General features: G+C 38.3%; 1 protein-coding gene across 6 annotated transcripts in view; it reads right to left on the bottom strand.

The window, feature by feature from the left end:
• BICC1 (BicC family RNA binding protein 1) overlaps positions 1-22592 on the bottom strand; it is a 267016-nt gene that overhangs the window by 33083 nt on the left and 211341 nt on the right. For all 6 annotated transcript variants that reach the window (XM_070611494.1, XM_070611480.1, XM_070611485.1 and 3 more), the window contains exons 4-8: positions 5362-5441; positions 2942-3100; positions 1587-1640; positions 950-1144; positions 568-819 (exon numbers count right to left, since the gene is read on the bottom strand). In XM_070611494.1, the coding sequence (XP_070467595.1) occupies positions 568-819; positions 950-1144; positions 1587-1640; positions 2942-3100; positions 5362-5441 (740 nt within the window). The remainder of the gene's footprint in view (positions 1-567; positions 820-949; positions 1145-1586; positions 1641-2941; positions 3101-5361; positions 5442-22592) is intronic.

The following is a 22592-nucleotide window of genomic DNA, read 5'->3' as shown; positions in this document are numbered from 1 at the left end:
TAGAAAATATTGCGAATTATAAATTGGAAACAGTACAGAATTATACAAACCCTGCTATTTTTCTTCAACGCATGATACTCAAATTCGTGGCTTAAATAGCATTTTTTAAATTGTATCAGATTCATGAAATATTCAAATGTTTCACGTTACCAAAATTTAGGGTAAAATTTTACAGGTATTTTTACTTTTCTGTTTAAACAGAAGATTTTCTTTGTCATGTACAAACTACAAACTAATACTCCACGTCATATGAAAATAATCACCTTCTACAAAATGCAGTCAATTATTCCATTATAACCTCTTCTATATTTAGTCTAAATGAAAAAAAAACAAAAGACTTGACTGCAAGGAAATTACTCACCGATGTAATGAAATTAAGCCCATGAGGCACTAGGACCCTTACTCTTTTAGTTTATTTCCTTTTACCAAGAAACTTCCTTATCTGACCAGGCTTGCAAAGTGCTTTCATAAACACCACATTGGTATGGTATGTGCAGCAACATATACTGTACCCAAAGAGGTAAACAAAAAGAAAAAACTTTGTAACACTAATTTCAGTAAACTTACCATGAGATATTGCCTTGCAAGACAGACAGACTCAATGGTGCCCTGGAGGTAGACGGTGGACTTCTTTTGTGGATTACTGGGGTCGGGAAAGTGGATCTGAGCACCCGTTCTCTGCATGATATGTTTGATGTTGCTTCCATTTCGACCCATCATAAAGAGATGATGTTGAGCTGCAATATCCAGTTGTGTGCTCACGGGAATAGCAGATGCCAAGCTCCCAGCAAGATGTTCCAACAGCATGGCAGTCCCTTCCTAGGAGAAAAGGGTGGGAGAGAAATAATCCTATAAAATAACTGTCCACAGACTTAGTCTAAACTCCTTTAAAAATAAAACTTGCATGATTTGTACACTTACAATGTTCAAAATGCTCTCAATCACCTACCTTCACAGCACTAGTGTTATTCTGAGACCCTCGGACTATCACAGTAGCACCATACATTCGAGAACGCTGCTTAAATGACACAGAAATGTTGTACGTTTGTGATATGTGCTGGATAGAGGGGGAGTTAGGATCGGGAACTGGTTGAAGAATTCCAGCAATTGGTAGCTCAAACATCAGCACCAAAGGAAGCAGCTCCTAAAATGAAATTATAAGAACCCAAAGCAGATAGTTAAATCATTATACATTTAGAGACGTCTATCATTCATTCATTCTTTTCTGAAGATGGAATTTTAGAACATAAATTGTTTTTATTATAGACATAAGCTTGGGTAGACTATATAGTTTCTTAAATGAAAGGAGCCTTTTGTGAAATCTGAGAATCTGTAACTTAAACTGACTGTTGCATTTCTCCCCAGGCCTCTTTTTGATCATTTCAAAATTATCAAAGAAACTGAGTCAGATAAAATTTAGAACATCTCTAAGAAAAATCTTTAGTACATTAAAACAACTTTTGTCACTATATCCTACATACTGAACATACGATTTGGTTATAAGTTGATAAATTACCATATTTTATTGCCTTATAACACAAATGTTCCTGACACTGATTTACAGTATTAAAGTATTAAATAGTTACCCGAATTCTAACTCGGGCAGATTCTACTCCTGCTGGTTGTCCTGCTATAGATACCTGCAAAAATAAGAAAACACAGAGGTAGATTTCTTTAAATTGAACTCACATCTGCTTTTCCAGTGATCTATATCCTTGCTACTCAAAGTGTCGGCCAGGAAAAAATAGCATAGGCATTATCTGGGAGCTTGTTAAAAATGAAGGATCTCAGGCACCAACCTGGACCTGCTTAATCAGAATTTCCATTTCAATGAGCAACTCCGGTGATTTGTGTCAATTGATCTACGTCACCCCCTGGACCTACCTAAACCGCACAAAGCCCACGAAGCCCTCCTGCCCTCTTTATAATTTCTCCTGTTCACTAAATTTTCTCGATTTTGCTTAAACTCTTTGAATGCTAGATGATTATCAATATGCAACAATTCTGCTGCACTAGGTTCTCGAAATATTGAACTACTTCCATGCTGGCTGGTAAAAAACTGTTGCTCCAACACCCACCTCCAGCCCTTTCCTGGGATTCCCTGGACTTTCCCATGATCCATCAACAAAAGAATTGATCTTGGCATCAGGGTGAGGGGATGGGGTTCCAGGACACTGCTCTCATAGGCTGTGCCCAGAACGACACCAGTTGTCAAATATTTTGTAAACTGCCCTTGCTTTTGACCATGGTTTTCTATCTAGTTCCTTATGTATGTGTCTCACTGTCACCATCAGTCCCCACAGCGAAAAGACCATATCTTATTCATCTTTGTGGCCAACGGTTGCTAGTATGGTGATTAGCTTAGAAGAGAGAAAACTTCCAAATAACACAAATACTATACGTTCTTCAAGTAGTGAGAGTGCTTTTATGTGGACAAGTGAGTTCCATTAGTTTCCAAACACAAGAACCAGAAAAAATGTGTATAAACTAAAGAGAGACATAATTCAGTCAATGTGAGGAAGTCAGGTGCTCATTTATGGCCTCTCGGAAGGTGGTCTGGTGTAGTCTGGAGGACCACTTGTGAGACGCTGTAGGGAGAATTCCAGCAATGGATGGGTGCTTGCACTAGGCAAGCTTTCAGGGGCTCTCCTCACCCACACATTCTCTGAGCCTTTCCTTAGGGACTTCATTTTACTTTGCCATCACATCCTCTCCTCTCTTCTACCAACCCATTCAGGGATCAAGAGTTTATGGCCCACCTACAACTCATCTCTTTAAAAAAGCAGAGCACCTTCAGTCTCCTTGGAGGGGGTCATACAATCTATACTACCTGCCATTTCCATGATTACTTTTTTGCTGTCATCTCCCAAAAAAGATATGCATACAGAAAATTAAGGTTTTAACTTTTCCCATAAAAATTCATGTGAAAAGACAAAAGTACCTGGTTGCTTTTTTCTGCTTGGTTATTCCTGTTGGAATCTGGAAAGTGGATGTGGCATCCTGTTTCTTCCATCACTTTTTTGATATTGTTGCCACCTTTGCCGATTACATGCGAATGTTCTGTATGTGAAACATCCATCTTCAAGGTGACCCGATTGCTCTATGTGGAAATAATGTATTACTTCTCGAGGCATGAAAAAGGAAGGAAGGACTCCTTCAAACACTTTTCCCCCAAGGGAACAGTATTAACAAAAAGTGACCCAGTGGGAGATCTTACAGATTTCTTAATAAGATCATCTTAATCTATAAATGTTCAATCTCTATCTATTTCTCTTTGGCTATAAAAAGGAAATTCTTGGGGCTAGACTGGTGGTATAGCAGTTAAGTTCGCGTGCTCCACTTTGGCAGCCTGGTGTTCACCGGTCTGGATCCTGGGTATGGACCTAAGCACGGCTCATCAAGCTATGCCATGGCAGGCATCCCACATATAGAGTAGAGGAAGGTGGGCATGGATGTTCGCTCAGGGCCAATCTTCCTCAGCAAAAAAGAGGAGGATTGGCAGTGGATGTTAGCTCAGAGCTAATCTTCCTCAAAAAAAAAGAAAGAAATTCTTTTTTAAGACAAATTTGTCAGAAGAAATAGAAAGATAAACTCTTTACCAAGACAAATTTTTGGAAAGTAGCTTTTAAATAAAGTCTGGTACAATTACAAATAAATTACTCATTTTTCTTTAATAAACATTATTTAGGAAACATTTAACTCATATAATTAATAACAGATCAAAACAATTACAAGACTGAATATATGTATGTTAGTAGGACTGTTAAACTATGGCAGAAAACTAGAAATAAAAATAAAACTCAAAACTGAATAAAAAAGTATTTACAAGCATTGCTTTCACAACTGCTCTATTCCCATATGTCCAACTTTATAAAGTGAATCTATTATTCTCACTAGTAGGAAGAAGAGTGAGGAGATCATGAAGCAGATCTCCAGCAGTAAAAGGGCTTAAGAAAACCAATATACAGTGTGAGATTAGTTATATCAAAGCAAAATGCAACATTCTAAGACATGATGAATAAAAACATTGTGGTCGAGGGGCTGGCCCCGTGGCCGAGTGGTTAAGTTCGCGCGCTCTGCTGCAGGCGGCCCAGTGTTTCGTTGGTTCGAATCCTGGGCGCGGACATGGCACTGCTCATCAGACCACGCTGAGGCAGCGTCCCACATGCCACAACTAGAAGAACCGACAACGAAGAATACACAACTGTGTACCGGGGGGCTTGGGGAGAAAAAGGAAAAAATAAAATCTTAAAAAAAAAAAAAAAAAAAAAAACATTGTGGTCGTACTGGAATCCATGTATTTAATTTTGGGAAATTTAGCGTTGTAAAATTATAAAGACTGACATTAAATTTTTTCTCATTTACAAAATTGATGTTGAAATTCTTCAGTCCTTAGAAAGTAAAATTAAAAAGTCAAAATACAACAAGATGTTAAAAATATCAAGATTCTCATCTTCTGAATTTTTAAATTTTAAATATACTCATTAAATACATTGATCTTTGAATTTAACCTTTGAAATACAGGAAAAAGATACATCCTTTTTTGGAGAAACTTCTAAAATATTTAATAATTACAAGGTGAATAATTCTTTAAAGAAAAAAAAAAGAACAAGAGAAAAAGAAAGGGGAAGAAATCAGAAATCATTTCAATGAAATACCAAGTGGCAAAACATAGTGGTTAAGGACCAGATATAGCCTGGATTTGAATCCACCCCCCGCCCCACCACTTTACAGCTATTGGATCCTGGGTAAATTACCTAATATCTCTGCACTGAGTTGTTTATGATGATTAAACCCATTAATATTTGTAAAGTGCTTAGCAAACTGCCAGGCACACAATAAGTGATTTCGAAGTGTTTATTAAAACAAATACATTCTCAAAATGAGTATAAATTTTTACATACTAAATTTCCCTATTATCTCTCTATACATACACTCACAGAGAAAGAGCATACAAGAGAAAGCATGAAATTTCATGGCATCACACACACAGCTACACAGAAGATCATTTGGGTTTTCTCCTGGCATCATAAAGGCAAATATGCTAATTCTAGCAATTTTTATTACTGACCCTATACTAATCAGGGCCATATCTGTTTCTGAAGATGGCATTACTTACTTACATATGTACATAAATACATATATGTGTGTCTATAATATTGTTCAGTTACCCAGCATGAAAGAACCTATTAAAGTTTTAAACAGAACTTAACATCCATTGTAGCATCACACATGCTTATTTTAAAACCCACCATTACTTTCTCCTGGTTTTTCTTCTCCAAATGGTTCTTTCATAACCACATGAAGCAGCCCTTGCAGATACAAGGTTCTGACATCTGAGTGTCCTTAACATTCACTTACTTTTGTGTCTAAGACAGACATGATCATTTCCTTGGCTTCCTTAACATCTTCTTTCTTTCCAGAAACCTTAATATGGGGATCTACAAGAAATCAGAAACAAAGGGCTCATGTGAAACCCTTAAACTCTGTTTTAAAATTATCTTACAATTTAAGAAAAGAGATTCCATAATAAATTCAATATTTGATTCATTCTAGGTGTATTTTCATCGTAATAAAAACAGGAATATGGAAAATATCCAAATGGTGCATTTATCTGTGGCTCTTTTCCTTCTGAAAACTGACCAAACTATTTAAATTTAATCGCAAAATAGTATACCATATAATTATATTTTAAACAAGGGAGAAATCAACAAATTCAATTTATTAATTGATCTCTTGTTATATTCCAGGCCCTGTTCTAAAAGTTTAAATGCATTAACTCATTTAACCCACACCATAGATCATTTACAGAGGACACTAAGGGTTTGGGTACCTTGGCCCAGAAACTACTCAGAGGCTTGTTCATTATAATCCAATGTCTTCCAACTCTGCATCCACACTTTAAACTATGTGATAACTTAATTTAGAAGATATCCTTACAGGTCATGGTTAATAAAAAGAATCTTAATCTTCATTCAGAAATATTTTACATTCATTCAGAATGAGTACTGAGTGTCTAATATAGGCTATGTCAATTGTTTATTACTGCTGGTAAATTTTATATAGGAAAGCATTCATTCATTCAACAAATATTTTCTGAACCTCAGGTACGTACTGGCACTGTTCTAAGGGTTAGGGGACATATCAGTGAAGGAAAAAAGACCCCTGTCCACACATAGCCTACAGTCTTGTGCCAGGAGATAAAAATTAATCAAATAAATTGTCTAGTGTATTAGAACAAAAATGCTATGGAAAAAAAGGAAAAAGAACAGGACAAAAGAATCAGGAGTATCATCTACGGAAAAGGGGTAGAGGCATTAGGCCTCACTGAGAAAGTGAGAGCTGAGTAAAGGCTTAAAGGAGCGGAGGCAGTTGGCCAAGCTGGAATCTTCCAGGTGGAGGGAGACATCAGAGCCCAAGCCCCAGGGAGGACATACACTTCTTCAGTTCTCTCGTTATTCAGGCTTTCAAGTCTCCCAGCAATCTATTACCCTATAGGTCAGCCTGACAGAGACCAAGACCATTCTGCGGTAAGGCAAAAGTTCTATACCATTAGCTTTAGTGATAAAGCTGAGTCAGAGAGAGAATTTATCTTTATCATCATCATCATCATCATCATCATCATCATCACCACCACTACCATGAAGAATGTCAGTCTTCCTGACTGCCTTCTCCACTAAGTCCTTTACATCCTGTTCCACACACCTCAGGGTCAGGGACAGGGTCAGCAAATGTTTGCTAAGCATCTTTCACAATTAAAAAGCAGTTCTGCCTGAGTCCTTCTAAACCATCAATTCTCTAGGATAGGAAGTCAGAATCACCCAGTGGGGATTTTATCAAACTTCACATACTTTCCGGATATGGTGATCTACCCACCTCCATCCTACAATCCAGTTGCAAATCAATGCCATGATGAGTACATCATATTCTTAAGGTGCAATTGAGCAATTTAAAAGAGAGAAAGAGAGAGAAAAAAAGGAAAGAAGGGAGGAAAACATTTTCTTTTTTAAATTAATTTTTTATTCAGGTAACACCGATTTATAACATCATATAAATTTCAGGTGTACATCACTATATTTCAACTTCTGTATAGATTACATCATGTTCAAAGTCTAGATGCCATATAAATGTGCCCTTTTGCCCTTTTCTACTTCCTCCTTCCCCACTGGGAACCAAAGAAAAAATGAACAAATGGGACTACTTCAGACTAAAAAGCTTCTGCACAGCAAAGGAAGCCATTAACAAAACAAAAAGACGACCTACCAATTGGGGCAAGATATTTGCCAATCACACATCTGATAAGGGATTGTTATCCAAAATATATAAAGAACTCATACAACTCAATAACAGAAAAAAGATCCGATTAAAAAATCGGCAGAGGATCTGAACAAACATTTTTCCAAAGAAGATATACAGATGGGCAACAGGCACATGAAAAGATGTTCAACATCACTAATTATTAGGGAAACGCAAATCAAAACCAGAGTGAGATATCACTTCATTCCCATCAGAATGGCTATTACTAAAAAGACAGGAAACCATTTTCTAAAGCTACCCACCCTTAGAACCAGGATGGAGGAACCAGAGTCAGCAACAGTCCACCCCTGAGCTTCAGAGTTTGGGAAGGCATCTGGCTCCCTGCGGAGCCATCCTAACACCCTCAGGCCCCTGCCTGGTATCTCCAGGGTTGGCTGCTCCTGGCCTTTGTCCTCATCCTGTTCTTTAATCCCTTCTCTGACAGCTACCCTGTCAAAGGGACATTGTGAAGATGAAAGACCTTAGGATTGGTTGAAATTTTCTAAAATGTCTAAGTGTCAGGTATTATAAGGAGATGAGCCTAAAGGTAGGGCAAAAGGGATGTCCAACCACCGCAAGCTGGGACAGCCTCCACAGGATGGCATCTTGTTCCCACTGCTTGCTCCCGAATGCATCCTAACAGGGGCTGCCTTTTCTCTGTAAGACTGCAGCCAACTTTAACACGTTTCTGCAAACAAAAAGAGAGCACTTTCTCTACTAATTCTTATTATATCCATTATAACTCCTCTAGGCAATATTGACATAAAGAGCTGTCTGCATTCAAAATTTTGGTCTCAACTATCCTCAACTTTGGTTTGAATTACTGCAGGCTGACACTGGTGTTAATCTCTACTAAAAATTCTCACTCCTCCAAGGGGGATTAGAACCCGGTGCTTCTCAAAACACGCCTGCTCGCCAGACTCACTTGTAGCGCTTGCTTGAAACATAGGTTGCTGGGTCTCCCAGACCCAGCACTCAGCATTTGTTGGTGTCCCAAGTGATTCTTAAATCGAGTATAGGACACGGCAGACTAAACCACATAAAAAATGTAATTGTAATCTCTTATGTTTCAGCCAAGTATATGTAACATAAAATGCTTCTACGGGAAAAAAAAAGTATTTTTTCACAAAATAAATTAACAGTAAGTATTACATGGTATGATAATCTGAAACCCTATTCTTTTACAGGTTGGATGATCACATTAAAATGCCTATGCATCTGTAGAGGGACAGGAATCCTCAGATCCAATTTAAAACTGAATTTGGTTTTCCACCATCTCTGCATCAACAGAACAATCAAATAAAAAGCAAAAGCCTCAAGAGAAAACACTTTATTTCAAAGTGAAAGAGCACCATCTAGTGACCAAAAATATAAATTATCAAGGGACACAAACAGAGACACACAGTCACCAACACGTAACATCAAACTGTCTCCAGTACCAAAATCAGCACTTTTTCGGAAAATGGCTCTTAAATAATCAAGTCCCCTAAGTACAGAGAAAAATAAACATAACAAAATTCTGGTTTAGACTGCTAAAGTCGCTGGCTGTGTTTTATTTTTCATTCCTTCTTTTGTCCTTGTTAAAAGGTATATACAGGCGTGAGCTCTTATTCCAGGCTGAACTTAATGTGTTCATTTCAAATCCTGAAATCCAGCTCCCTTTCAATGGCTGTCACAGTTTACAAGTCAAGCTTGTCCATGTAACAGCACAAGGGACTCGGGTTTCATTCAGACCCATTCTGGAAATACTTGATGGAGAAAAGAAAAGTCAAAGTATTAACCATATTAATAAACATAAAAACAAGGAAAATGTCAGCTATGAAGATTTTTGGACGATGAGAGAGAAATAGGGAATAAGTGTACAGTGCCCCTCCCCCAAATTAATTGCTTTGAAGGACAACTCCTATTTGGGCATGAAAGTTTTGAGACGTTTGCTCTAAAAATAATTTTCATTGCTTTATAATCAACCCTCAAGCTCCCTGAATATGGGGATTATCTTCATTGGTTTTGTAACTTCCATAGCGCCAAACAAGCAGCAAATACCCAGTAAATGGCTGTTGAATGGACTGATGGCTCCCCTGTTTTGGAAATGGCTAAGCACAGAGGGAGGCAATGGAAATCTGGGGGAAGACTCTAAATCTCATCTCCAAGGTGATCATATGTCTCGCACTTCCCAAAATAGTTGTGACTTCAAGTAGTCTGATCTCAGTACCTCTATGAAAATACAGAGAACTGTCAGATATTCATCCAGATTTTTGGATTTAAAATTCCTCTTCCATCAATCTGCTCACATCTCTCTGGTGTCATCCTATGGAAGAAAGGAAGACCAGACGGGGACCCAACCTTCAATAAGTAATATGAAGCTGTATGGACATGGGTATGAAATGGGTATGTTATATGTATACTGCAAAAGAGCTAAAGCTTTGAGCAAAAAGGTTTTTATGACTTTCATATGGAAATTCATAAGGATTTGATAAGGCAACAACTGTTTTCATAAGAACACATGCTAAAAACCATATTTTCAGTACAAATAAATATTCAAAAGAGTTGAGATGTTTACATGAACTAAGTGAAGTTTAGTTACGGTTTTAAAAGATTATCTCTTGGTACTCTGGTTTCTACTCTCCGGTTTTCCATCCTTGGAAACATTCCCATTCCTGGAAACATTACTGAATATTTTAGTGCCTGTTTTTTCTCTCCTCAAGCTTAAACCTCCTTTTCACTTCATTCTTATCCCACAGCAAAATCTACAGAAAACACACGTCAGCCATTTCATTGTATTTATTATGCTATAGTCAGTAATGTGCTTTTGACACATGATGGATTTAAGCTACCAATGTTTCACCAACAATCTATTTGTAGTTACTTTCCTGTCTCCATGATTGAATGCTGTTGAGCAAAAGATTCAACCCCAAAAGTTCAAAGTAATGCTTTCATTGTCGCATGTTCTCTGAGAAAGAGAAAACAATAGAAAATCCCATGTTTGACTGATCGCATTCCTTGCACCCACAACATCCCCAAACAAAAGATATTATATTAGAATTGCACTTTTGTTTATGGAGAAAAGTTCCATATCATGGCCTGAAATCCAGATGGCTTTGGTACATTTTATGCATATAAACAAAACTGTCAAACTGGGCTTACATCCATAAGAAGAGACTAGCAGACAGAATTCACTTTCTCCTGGCTTGGAGCTCTTTTTACTTTTATTTCAAGTTCTTTCGAAGGAGTCTTAGCCTTTGAAACTATCTAACCAAGAAGGACATTAGCTGGGGCCAGGTCTGTCAACATTCTTAGGAATAGTCACTGTTGATAGGCAGACAGGCATCTCCAAAACTTCCTCTGAAATTCCCTGCCAACGACTGGGAATATATCCATAGTTGGCAAGTAGTTCCAAAGGAGTAACGGCCAAATTTTTTATATAAGGAAGACTGTGGCTCTAGGGTAAGGATTTTGTCAAACAGCCAATATACATCAAATCTCAGAAAAAGCCCCAGACACCTCAAGGGCACTGGTTGACTTGGATCAGTTAGAGAAATGCTGGGAAAAGCCAGCCAATACCACCAGAACATATTAAGTTTGGGTTTTTGGGGTTATTTTGTATGTGAGACACCACCACAGCATGGCTTGATGAGTGGTGTGTAGGTCCACACACAGGATCTGAACCCACAAACCCCAGGCCACCAAAGGGGAGCACATGAACTTAACCACTACGCCACCAGGCCAGCCCCTGAACGTATTAAGTTTTAATAGCTTCAACTCTGCAACAGGTTACAGGTTCCCTTCACATGATGGGGCAATATGTAGATTCCACAGTCACTATAATAAGTTCTGAATCCCAGTTGAGCCATAAACAAGCTCTGTCACCTTGGAAGTCACTGAATCTCTGGAGTATAGTTTCTTCCCCAAAAAAGCCCTAATGAGGGAGTTTGGTCAGATCATTGTTACACTTTCTTATAAATCTAAACTTCTTTGGTGTAACGCAGTTCTTAAATAACACTAACCTGATAAACAACTTTATTTTCCAATTTTTTGGTCTCTCATGATAAGTAGCTCACCAAAGACAGGACAATCTAAGATGTTCCCAAGAACCTTAAGCTGCAGGCAGTAGACACAAATGTCTCTGAAGTACAGATCTGCTTCTGAGGAAGGAAGAGGAGCCTCTGAACCTTGGTGACGGATCCACAGCTGGCTTCAGAGATGACAGCTTGGGCGTTCCTTTGGTTTTGCACACTCCAGGAATGTGCGATTTCATATCAAAGTAGATGAAATTCAGTATTCACCCCACTGGCATTTCCAGAATATTACAGGCACAAAACAAATGCACTGACAACCCCATATGGAGATGGGATTCTACTTCAAACTCTACTGCCATGTCACAGTTCAAAATTCAATATCATCCCCATATGTCTGCTATTTTGGTCACTTTTCCTTTAGTGCTATCACTTTGCTAATCAGCAAAAGTGAATTCAACTCATAGTCAACTGGCCACGGCCCATATTTTCCTGTGAAACAAAGGTGTTTCCCTCTGACCTCTTGAGAAATAGACTTTTCTTTTAAAAAAAGGAAAAAAACTTTATACAGGTCAAATAACATAACAATATGACCTTTGTTAAAAATGAAGATACATACTTTATCAAGAGATAGAGAAAACCTGAACTAACTCATTAAACTTGATGACGTGATTTTAAAAGAACAAGATTAGATGACAGGAAGTCAATGCACTTTCAGCTTATTTTGTGGTCAGCAATACAGACTCCAGATTCTTTCGAGGAATGCTCTTTGACAACACAAACTCCAATAAACCGAGTTAGAATGAAAGAACAAAGAATATATTCGGACGGGAGTGGAAGAGCCCAAGCTATAAGTATTTAAGGCAAAATGTTGGTGAGCAGCCATAACATGTCAGATATTACAAGCAGCATCGTGAAAAACAAATCCATCTGTTGTAGGCATTCCCTAACCCAACTATGTTGCTTTAGGATAAGGCATAAAATCATCCTTAACTTACCTTTTTTTAAACAGAAAAAATTAACCTCTTTACTAGTCAACTAGAAGAGAAGGGTAATGGACAATGAGAAGTATAAAAGCAAACGTATTTTAAATTCAAAACCCTAGTTTTCGTGAGAAAAAAAAATGTTTCCATTGGTACCCACAATCAGTTTACACACCACGATTTCCCGAGATAACTTCCTATGAAAATTCCATTTGGCAGAATGAAACTTAATACTCAACAGAGAAAGTGTACTCTTGACATGACAGTGGCATGAGTGACATGAGCAAATCAAAAGATAGAAAGCATGGCAAGATCCTTAAGACTTTTTTAGTTCAACTACTTGGCAATGATTGGAGGTAAGGTGCCCTCACTACTACGGTAATGAACATTTCAGGCAAGTTCTTGCTGAATGAAAGAAAAGGTGCATCCACATACCAAGATGGAGCCTAACGACCCTTCATCAATTAGACAGAAAAGAGCTATCAGCTTCAGAAGATTCAAAGCTAGCTAGAAGGTAGATGAGAGCTTTGGCTGAATGGAATACCAGCATTTCCAGTATAATCAGCAATAAAAGAGTTCAAAATACAATGATAATATGCCATCATAATTGTTCTCCATTGATGTTTCAACTTTAGGAGGAAATAAGGCATAAGAAAGGGAAGAGGCAAATCGGGCACATGCATCTTCTCTGTTAAGATTCCTATGTGCCTTATCGCAGCTGTTTATTTAAGCAGAAACAGTTACAGGGACTCAGCAAAAACCTAGAAATAATCTCAGAGAAGAACAACGAAATGCAAACAAAGTATAAAGCAAACTCAAGGCATAAGAGATGAAATAATCAAGAACAGATGTTTTTAAGGAGTATAAGAATTGGAAAAGGGTAAACTACCTTATCTTATAAACCACCTTATCTTAGGCAATGTAAACTACACTCCAAGCATAATTGCAGAATTGCTGTTCAGGTAGAAGAAGGGCAGGAAAACAATCCAAAGTACAGAAGAAATCTAGCTTTGGAGCACTAAGGGTGGAAAAAGAAAGTTAAAAACACCAGGCCTGACTCAATTAGTTTCTTGAAGTCTTTTGGCTTCGGAGCTCTATACTCCAGAGATAAGGAAGAGGATTCTGGGAAGGGGGAGGAAAGGAAACTAAGTACCAGGAGGAAAGCTGGAATCGTCTGAATGGTTTGTGTATAACAATTCTACAGAAAGCACAGGCAGTGCGAGGTTACTGCGAGGGAGGACGTTCACACATGTATGAGCTAGAGATGGACAACTCTTGTGACAGTGGGAACAAAGCCCAAGGCACAGAGCCTGACAAAAGCAATAATAATGCAAGGACCCAGGATGAGGAAGGAGCATGTAAAAGAGAGCTGAACTGAATACCAGCCTTCTGGAATGGAACTGGAGTCCCAGTCCGATGCTGAATGGTCCGTTTGATAAAAGAGAGAACACTGAAGTCGGGATGGAGGCATGTGCCAGGACAAAGCATCCCCAGGAAACCACACTGAGATAACAGTGAGTTATGCAAGAACTTCTAGGAGCCAGAAGCAACTAATCTTCGTCGTCTCTCCAAGGAATACTGATGTTCACAGTGTACACGGCAGGTCCCAGCAGTATTGCCTGTGGCCTAAACCCAAAGCGCTGTAATCTGTGGCCAGGGCAGACTGTTCCTTTTACAACAGCTGAGACTATTCGTGAAAAATCTTAACACTCAACTGCTGGGTGCCGTTACAGAAAAGTGACCCCGCGTTTAAGGGTTCACATGCATTAGACTAGGAAAGTCCCATAGATGAAGACTTGACCACATCATACCACACACATGACCTCTTTGTTTTCAGTCCAGCCTGCTAAGAGAAGAAATTTAAAAACCAGAGATTCTGTCTTTTGAAGATATTCGAGGCACAATTAAGGGTGTACGTAAGAAACAGCAAGCTCTTAGGAATTCAGTTCTAAAAATAACTTACCAGCTTGAGACTGGCATTAAAATTCTCTACCTTTCTCATCTTTGTTGTATGATCCACTGAGAAAGTTTTACAGATTGCACTGAAGAATAGCTAAGTATGGGTTCACACAACTCTGGGTGTTAAAGATTGTTTCAAGCTTCTTCATAATCTCAAGAAAGTTAGTAATTTTCAAAAAATTAAAAGTAACTAATATCAGGAAAATAAGCCTTAAGGAAAATTATTTGGAAAATGCCTATCTGCCGATCCTTTCTTCTTATTCCCACTTTCTACAGGCTAGATGAACAGCTGTTAATAGTTTTTTTATGCAGCCACATATACTGGAAATAATACTCATATCCCTGTCTCCAACTGTATATTATTCTGTAATAATATTATTCTGTAATAATAAACAAATACTATTTGTTTCTCTCATACTTTTTTGGTAACTGTTTCAAGTAAGTAGGAACCAAGGGTCTTTGTTTCTCACTCTCAAGAGATTTATATCCTCTAAGGGGAAAAATTTATTTTAAGCTATTAAATAACTTTAAAATGGTCCTTACTTTTCTTAAAAAAATATCTAAAGTTACTTTGAGGCCTAACAATGTCTAAATCAGAATTCACTAAACATTTATCCAAAGGTAATATTCCTGCTTAAATATCTTAATGAAAAATTTGAGAGTTCAGTATTTTAAAACTGGCTTTTCTTCTGAGACAAGAAGGCAGGGGCTTCCCATGAAAAGTCAGAGAAAATAAGCATGACCCCATAAAGGTGACAAACCAGTGCTATTACTTCTAACAAGAAAAATGATTTTCTTAAATAAATTTGTTTCTATACAAAGAGCTCTTATAAATCAAGAAAAAACACTAATTGTTTCATAGGAAAATGGGCAAAAGACAAGGAGAAATAATTCAATAGAAAAATGATCAATAAATACATAAAGTTCAACCTTACTAATCATTTTTATGTATAAAATTGGCAAATATTTTTAAAATTAGAACGCTAACAAGGATATAGTCAGACAGACTCTCTAACATACTCTCGATGGAAATAAAAGTTGGTGCAAAATATCTGGAGAGCAATTTGGAAATCTTAATGAAGAATCACAATACCGTAATTTCATTTTAAGGATACAGATGTATTCAGCAGGTGAAAAAGGAAAACAACCAAATTAACAGTCATTACTTCTAAGTAACACGGTCATGGATAATTTTTATTTTATTTTATGCTTCAGGCTTTTCTGCTTTTTCCACCAGGAAAAAGTATACATTTATAATGTGGAAAAATACTCATACCTTAAAAGAAGATTATCTGTATCAGTAAAGTCTGAGATCGATTTGCTCAAATTACATCCTTGTACTTTCAAACAAACGTATTTAAGTCAGAACTTCTTGTTTTCCAAGGACAATATTTTAAGAAAAATTCTCTTAAAAAATGAGACCTTTAAAAATGTTAACAATAACGACAACAGTGCTTTCTCAATTAGACAGAAAAGTTCCTTCTTTCTCATCTATAATTCCATGACAGGCTTCTTGTCATGCAATTTCTGAACTTTATCTCTCGTTATTTCTTGTGCTGTAAATACCCTTAATATTTTATCAACATACAATGGCTCTGAGCACAGACTTCCCCAGTGAAACTGGAGCAAGAACGTTTAATGATGGGCTTAACTGCAGTTGAAAGACATGGTTGGAACAGAGTCCAAATAGTTGGTGAAGGCCATATGTTCATGGCCACCACTACACATGAAATTCTTTCAAACGTGTATGGCCACATCTCTCTTTTTCTTCAACAATGGTTTCCAAAATAAATGAAAATGAGAGCAATCCTTGTAGTGGGGGTATAGTGCTCTTTCTTGAAAGAATTCTCCAATGTTCTCCCCAAGCAAGGACATTAGAAAAACATGACTTACGTATCATTCTCAGGGTGTCACTCAACCACTCATTAATGTAGGTAAAGAATAACCTCAAAGGACAGTGCCCTCATAACAAATAGTTTCACCAGGATGGCAATGACAATTTCTTTCTTTGTCTTCTCAGCAGAGAAATCTAAGAGTTGACAATGGTACCTAGTTATGCTCCACCGGCCCCTGCCCCAGGGCCATTCTCTGTCTTTCACTCTCCCTGCTTCCTGCCCAGGAAATGGAAGCAGGATCTCCAGCAGCAGCTGCACGGCTCCCTGACTGCAGCTTCACTGAGCACCCGCCCGCCACAGTCCCCTTTGCACAGGTTCCCATCACCTGTCCTCTCCTTGCCCCTGCAGCCCTTGGGTGATAATGGTTTCCAGCTCTTGCCAGTTTTTGTGGCTCATCATCTATTAATAACTATTTGCTTGTCCCTTGACCCTGTCTACTATAATTAGCTCCTTCCTTAGAGTTTATTTAAATCGTTTGGAGTTAATTCTGTTTTCCGTCAGACCAAGACTAATATAACACCTTCTCACCAAGTCCTTTTCGTCTCTTGATGAGAAAGTATGTGTGAGGTTGGGGATGGTAAAATGTATAGCCCCACATTCAATATTTGTGCTGCCTCTTCTCCACAAAAGCCCTAACTTTTACGAGGTGAACTCCACGCCTTATATACATTAAGGATAATATTCCTTAGGTCTTAGCAGAACCTTTTAGAAAAGACGGATTTCTTCTTAGTGGTCAACACAGGTCAATTTCACAACTACAGTAAAGAACCACGAAGCGGTTTTCTAGTTTCTCCTCTCTCTCTCCTCCTCCCTTCCTCCCTCCCTCACTCTGTCCCCACTCTGTCTCTGTCTCTCTCCCTCCAGAGGCTATGCAAGTGCATTTTTATCATATGGTCATGTTTATTCTTGTCCATTACTGGAAGTATCTTGGCACCTTCAGATGTTCCTTTATAAATGTGTTGTAATGTTTACAGGACCTTTGAGAAATATGTGTGGATTCAGCAGCATTTAAAATTTCTTTAATATTTTCTTGGCTTCTATATAACTTTTACTTCTAAAGGCATTTGTTTCTATGTTCCACCCAAGGAAACCCACTTTTAAATATAAACATACATCTGTTTTGTGCCGACTTTAAACCTACGGAAGTGGTATTTCTGTAACCCACTGTATCATTCTAAAGGCAGTTACTCACTGGGCCGGGGAAGGTCTATGGGTTGTCTTTGTGGGGTCTATGAACCTGCCTATAATTGCATTCGAAGACTGTGCATATATGCATTGGTAAATTTTTTTGAATGGATCTATAGATTCTCAAAAAGGCAGAAAAAGTTAAGAAGTCTTGGTCTAAGCAGTATGGAATTTTATGATAAAATTAAGAAAGCATATTTTAAAACACTTCAAGGATTCAGTTTTGGTTTGGGATTACTGCAAGCTGATATTTATCTCCTATTCAGAAATGCTCAACAATTATATATATACATATTATACACACACACACACACATATATATATATTATTCTTTTTGGTGAGGAAGATTGGCCATGAGCTAACATTTGTTGCCAATCGTCCTCTTTTTGCTTGAGGAAGATTGTCCCTGAGCTAACATCCATGCCAATCTTCCTCTACCTTGAATGTGGGACACCACCACAGCATGGCTTGATGAGTGGTGTGCAGGTTCACACCTGGGATCTGAACCTGTGAACCCCAGGCCACTGAAGCAGAGCATGTGAACTTAACCACTACACCACCAGGCTGGCCCCTCAACACTTATATTTTTTAATATAATTTCAGCAATCACATTTAAGACATCAATGCCAACCAATAAGATGACACCAAATTTGTATTCATCATTACTTTATTTCGGTTATTGTAAGAGACACAGGAGAAAATAGTAACAGAAAGAATGGAAGTCTGTGAGAGAAACTACAACTGAATCAAGTTGTTTAACTCTTCTAAAAAAAAATCCTATAATATTTTATCAGAGTAAAAATCATAGAACTTTTATCCTTCTGCTACAGAAATAGATCTTTATTCAAAAGATGATATAAAATCTCGTTTCAGAACAACTTCTGGAATTGTATCAGAGAACTTCAGACCTGGAATGGAACAGAGTTCTAATCTTCCTCCTCTTCCTTCATCAAGGTTCACTGAGGGCCCACATGGGGCCAGGCACATCCTACAAAGTCCAGTTATAATGACGACGACACCATAGTCTGAGCTATGTAAGTGATCACAGATTTTAAAACTTCCCACTCCCAGCATGCTTCCTTCTATATAATGGTCCACCAAACTGTCAACTAAACTGCCACATGTTCAGTGACAGAAACTGTACCACTTTACCAAAAAGCAAAAGTTAGCTATTAAAAATAATTTTCTTAAAACCATCTTTAAACCTTCAATGATTCCTCAATCTTACAGAATTAAAAGTGCGAACTATTTGCTATGGTTCAAAGCCCTCATGATCAGGACCGCACCCAGCTGCTCCCCTTTCACTTCCCTTGTTTCCTTTCATATAACCCACACTACTGCCAAACCTAAACACTCTCCCCTTGCACCAAAATGTCCTGTGATTTCTACCCCCATGCCTCTGTGCCTGAAGCCATCAGACACTGCATTGTTGCTACTGTTGGCTCCATTCCTCCAATCCTCACCTAAGGTCAACCCAAATGTCCCATTTCATCAGGTCGTTCCAGCGCAAAGTACGTCTCTGCTGGCTTCTCCTGTCACTGATCAGTCATCTACTAGCTCTACCACATGTTTTCTATTATCCACAGACCTACCATGCTCCTTAAGTTTGCAGGTTCCTTGATCTGATGGGAGACAGTGTGTTCAGTTTCTATATCCCCACAGAACGTACTATTTACTGAATCTTAGAACAAAGGCATTGGATAATTATCTGGATTTCACTAGAGTGACCAATACCTGCTTCCGTTTTTTTTTTTTTTTTTTTTAAAGATTTTATTTTTTCCTTTTTCTCCCCCAAGCCCCCCGGTACATAGTTGTGTATTCTCCGTCGTGGGTTCTTCTAGTTGTGGCATGTGGGACGCTGCCTCAGCGTGGTCTGATGAGCAGTGCCATGTCCGCGCCCAGGATTCGAACTGACGAAACACTGGGCCGCCTGCAGCAGAGCGCGCGAACTTAACCACTCGGCCACGGGGCCAGCCCCAACTTCCTGATCTTTTTAATGTATTCATCTTCTCTTTCTCCACACTAAAAAGCCCACTCCCCTTGGCACACCCACGACAGCCCTTTGGACTTTGGCACAGCCATCGGCTATGCTCTCCATCATTCTGCCTTTGCACAATCACTTCTGCTTTCCAGTTGCTCCTTCTATGAACTGACTTTAAGTGAAGCAACTTCAATTTTTTGTGTGCCTGAGGAGCAGTGGCCCTGAGCTAATATCTGTTGTCAATCTTTCTCTTTTAGCTTGAGGAAGATTGTCACTGAGCTAACATCTGCACCAGTCTTCCTCTATTTTATGTGGGATGTCTCCACAGCATGGCTTGATGACCAGTGCCATGTCCGTGCCCAGGATCCGAACCCTTGAACCCCAGGTCGCTGATGTGGAGTGCGCGAACTTAACCAGTATGCCACCAGGCCTGCCCCAAAACTTCAACTCTTTGAGTCCTCAATCTCTGGCACAGGTTATGGAATAAAGTGTCCCATACACATAGTTAGGAGGATTAAATAATAGCAAGTGGGATAACATAATGAGTTTATGTCTATAGAACCTCTGGATCCCTCTGTTAAAGCTGCCTAACTTGGCATGTGTATCGGTCTCACAGACATGCTGGTGCAGAGTGACTTTGAACAACCAAAACCCCAGTGCTTTCTCACAGCACCTGGTCGCGAGTTTTGCATTTCCCCTCCCAGGACTGTCCCATCAAGTGCAAACAACTTCTCTTCTTTTTCACTATGGTTTTAGTATAAATTATATTAAAGTGTCTCTAATTAGCTTTCTTATGCCAGTGTTTGTGTTTTTTGTTTTGTTCATTTTTTTAATGGGAAACTCCTACTGGACTGTTAGCATCATCTTCATAAAGAGAAATATAATAGATGACATATGATAAACTCTTATCCCTGGGTTTTTAGAAACATTTTTATTTGCTATTTGACATTTGTTATGTTTATTTTCCCTCACTTTTAAGGAATATTAGGAATGTACAATACATCAGCATGGGAACGGCTTGGCAAAGCTAGATTCTCTCTCCAGCTCATGAGAGGATAACATGTGAAGAGAGAAAGGAAAGAATAAAAACAAGGCATATCCACTTTGCAACCACCTCACTGTTCCTCTCAAAAACCAGAAAAAGAATAAAAGCAAAGTATCAGATTAGATCATTACGGACACGATAGGAATTCTAAAACTTGAAAATCAACAATGACTAATTTAGCATAAATCCACAACATCTTTATAATACATATTTTTCACAGTAGAGCCTCTTAATGATACTTATACATTAGAAAATACAGCAAAACAGTCTTAAACAAGACTTCTAAAAACATTAATCTAGGTCATACCTGTTATACATTACAAAAAATTACTCAAAAATTTATGGAATTTTCACTTTGCAATTATAATTGAAAACTTAAGAACTGATTTAGAATAGCTTTGAATGAACATATAATAAAGACATTTAAACTTGAAACACTCTGCAGTCCTACTTTCAAACTTTTCAAGTGTCCATACTAATCAGTCTCTAAGCCCCCAACCTACACTAACTTTATTTAACACTTCCAATTTTCTACACACTTTTAGGAATTGAGGCCCCAAATGTTAAATATTTTGGAATCCTCTTAGCTCTCTAGCCGCCAAAAAATAAATATGGTATAGCTATTGAAGCACAATACTTGACGAAGGTGAAATCCTGAAATAAAAAGCCATCAATATTCACAAAAATTTTAAAAAATAATAATATTCACAAAAATATCTTACAAAGAAAACTAATTATCAAGTCATCAAGTTCAGAACTGTTCACATGAATACAGTTGGGCCAACAGCAGATCAGATAGTACTAATTAAGATAGAGAGAAAATTTAAAATTCAAGAAAATATGAGACATGGTACTTATATTCATAATGGTATAAAATCCTTTCCTAAAGAAATATGGGCATGAAAGGCGGGCCTGCTTTGAAAATGGTGAGCGTCTATTGTTGAAAAGATATCTTACTAGCTCCTTCAGTTGATAACTCTGAGATGATCCAAATTTTACTATGATTTACATCACTAAATAAATAAAAATGTATATGCTAAGAACGTGAAACATTTTCCTGCACCCACACCCAATTACTCTCCCCATTCCATTTCAAGGGGGACAATAAATCAAAACAATATACACATGGGGTCATTCTTCCACTCCGTTATTCCATCATGGTCCAGCTTTCCTGCTGGCGAGTCCCCCTGCAATCCCCTCTCCCCCACCCCATGGCACTACATCCAAGACTAGATTCAGCCTTAATCTGGTTCACAGATTGATTTTCCTTGGCATATAACGCATCACAAGCCACTTCTGCCACTACCAGACACTCTGCAGTAATATAATTGGAGAGCGGTGCCACTGTCCTGCCAGAAACCATCAAGATTTTCAAACCAGCAGCATGCAGCTTTGGGGTGAGGGTGTGGGAGAGGTAGAGAGTGAGGGGGTGACCAAGAACTGAACTGAGTCAAAAGTTAATATTTCTGTGCTGCACCCAATAACACAATGCATACTCCACTGTTATTATGGACTGGAAAGATTTCATATGCCCTGTGGCCTAACTTTATTGTCTGCTGGGAAAAGAGAGGCTATTTGGGTTCACTGGCAGCTTCCAACAGATCTACCCTTCCCTGTAACACCTGCTTTTGTTGATTAAATTTTAACAAGACTTTTTTCTCTTAACAGGGTGAGTTCAGGAGGAGAAAGGGAATTGGCATCAGCTTTTCTGACATGATTATTAATAAGTACAGAAGCATTAGAAGCATCCTTTTAGAGAAGGAGAAAAAGTCTGTTCTCTCTCTGGGTCCTCATCTTAGAATCCAAAATTTTGGCTGGAGAAAGATTAGACAGCCTCATTTGCACTCTGGCTTATCCGGAATTATTGCTCAGATGGAAGTTTTCAAATCTTAGACACTCATGGGATGCTCGCGTCCTTCATAGAGAACATTTCAGGATTCACACTGGGAGTTTACTATGTGCAACCTCATTAACACGAATGTCACTGATTCACAATATGAAAGTTCTGAGTGAGGCTGGGATTTACCTTTACTTTGGATAGAGGAAAGGGCTTGAAAAGTAAATGAATGTAAACAAAAATGTTTGGGCAAGAGAAATGCTACTCAAACACCAGCAGGTCCTTTAGAAGCCAAATTTATACATTTCAAACCACATACTACCTATAAAATCATAATAACTCTGCATTAAACTGGTCTCCCCAGAAATACAAGACCATAATTCAGTTACGTAATCCAA

This window comes from Equus przewalskii, chromosome 1 (assembly GCF_037783145.1).
Source record: "Equus przewalskii isolate Varuska chromosome 1, EquPr2, whole genome shotgun sequence".
Taxonomy (NCBI): domain Eukaryota; kingdom Metazoa; phylum Chordata; class Mammalia; order Perissodactyla; family Equidae; genus Equus; species Equus przewalskii.
This window is presented reverse-complemented; position numbering and strand designations above follow the sequence as displayed.